Below are 1,410 nucleotides of genomic sequence, written 5' to 3'. Positions count from 1 at the left end.
GAAATTATTATAGCAAAGTTCCTTTCCTTTTAGGGTACAATGATACTGTAAGTCACAGTCATCTTTTTATTATTATGTAGATATTAGGTGTATGCCTATGCCCTGTAAACACATTCGGCTGTATGAGGAACTACGTTGAAAAGGGAGAAGTCGACGCCGTTCCTGCGGAATACGGAGGCGCATCTGTCAATCGCTGGACTGGAGTTCTGTGGAGTACGGGAGAACACGAAGCCGAACTCGGACTTGTATTTGTCTGTATCAATACAAGAATATACGCAGGCATAGCTGTCGTAGTCAGTCTCGATAACTTCATAGGGAGCGGCGAAAACTGTTGATAAAAGAAGGGACAACACATAATTACAAAGAGTCATTGGTCAGTATCCCTTCCCTAGGTTCTACCATATGTAATACGTACAATATTAATATATATAAGAAAGAATCGTTTACACATACCAGTAGGGAAGTCAATAAGCATGTGGGCAGTTGGGAAGTCCTTTGTCGGGTAGATCTTGCCCTGCAGTCTGAGGTACTCGTTGTTGGGGCTGAATCCAGCTGTGGTCACCTTAAAGCCGTAGTCAGAGTCAGAGTAGTCGTAGTTGGAGTGGATGCAGCGAGTGTATGGCTGGTAGGCGTTGTCGATGATCTTTACCTGATACCAGCGACCAGCATACTGTTGGAGAACAGATGTTACATAGACACTTGGAGACAATTATACAATAATCAGTTTGTAAGTGAAGATAAGGAAAGGAACTTTGCTAAACCATTCTAAAGCAATACATTATAAGAAAACTCACTCTACGAAGGTCGAAGTTGTCTTGATTTGCCACTTTGGCACAGTTTCCAGGAGCTACGAAATCTGGAATGCCGTCGGCTGATACAAGAGCCACGAGGGCAGCAGCTACTAATGCCTTCAACATGATGGCTTGCCGTGTCTGTCTCCTGTTGGCGAGTCCTGCTCTTTATATATCATGTCAAGCGTAAAGCAGCGAAGGCGGAGCATCGAACATCACGAATTTCATTTAAATTTCTGATCCTTCTCTTATAATTTTATATTTGTCGTTTGATTAATGTCATTCAAGAAATCTAAAATGATTATTCTAAACATGTAACTGTCCTTTAAGAGTTGTTCTAAAAGAAAATCTTTATTTCTAAATCATCAACATGAATAGCCTAATGGAACGTGACTTGCCACAGTAGATCGCTCCACACATATAAAGAGGCTTGACAATTTCCGACGGCAATCAGCTTGCAGGTTCATCATGAAGACTTCGTTGCTGTGTCTTGCTCTCGTTGCAGTGGTCGCTGCCGACAAGATCCCAGATTTTGTCGTGCCGGGAAAATGTCCTGTGGTAGACGAGAGAATGCTCTACGATCAACAGAAGCCTAACCATCAAAGGGTAAGTTAATTTC

At 42.3% G+C, this 1,410-nt stretch overlaps 2 protein-coding genes across 2 annotated transcripts in view; one reads left to right on the top strand and one right to left on the bottom strand.

The window, feature by feature from the left end:
* Positions 1-52: 52 nt before the first annotated feature.
* On the bottom strand, positions 53-948 carry LOC119593455 (crustacyanin-A2 subunit-like). The gene is made up of 3 exons (XM_037942385.1): positions 795-948; positions 454-670; positions 53-328 (listed from the first exon to the last, which is right to left on the bottom strand). Exons 1-3 carry the CDS (start codon positions 915-917, stop codon positions 96-98), a joined length of 573 nt encoding a protein of 190 aa, XP_037798313.1. The 5' UTR covers positions 918-948; the 3' UTR covers positions 53-95.
* Positions 949-1,242: 294 nt separating this feature from the next.
* The window catches only part of LOC119593440 (crustacyanin-C1 subunit-like), a 1,241-nt gene continuing 1,073 nt past the window's right edge, over positions 1,243-1,410 (top strand). Inside the window, exon 1 of the mRNA XM_037942366.1 lies at positions 1,243-1,397. Coding sequence (XP_037798294.1) covers positions 1,260-1,397 — 138 coding nt within the window. The 5' untranslated portion in view covers positions 1,243-1,259. The remainder of the gene's footprint in view (positions 1,398-1,410) is intronic.

Source organism: Penaeus monodon, chromosome 32 (genome assembly GCF_015228065.2).
Source record: "Penaeus monodon isolate SGIC_2016 chromosome 32, NSTDA_Pmon_1, whole genome shotgun sequence".
Classification (NCBI taxonomy): Eukaryota; Metazoa; Arthropoda; class Malacostraca; order Decapoda; family Penaeidae; genus Penaeus; species Penaeus monodon.
The sequence above is the reverse complement of the archived record's forward strand: the minus strand, read 5'-3'. Positions and strand labels throughout refer to the sequence as shown.

What these genes read in the sequence shown, in the direction of transcription:
- LOC119593455 (XM_037942385.1), bottom strand. Translation starts at nt 917, where the DNA reads ATGTTGAAGGCATTAGTAGCTGCTGCCCTCGTGGCTCTTGTATCAGCC. An exon ending in ACAACTTCGACCTTCGTAGA is followed by an intron (nt 671 to 794) that starts GTGAGTTTTCTT and finishes GTTCTCCAACAG; the next exon opens with TATGCTGGTCGCTGGTATCA. An exon ending in GCTTATTGACTTCCCTACTG is followed by an intron (nt 329 to 453) that starts GTATGTGTAAAC and finishes TTTTATCAACAG; the next exon opens with TTTTCGCCGCTCCCTATGAA.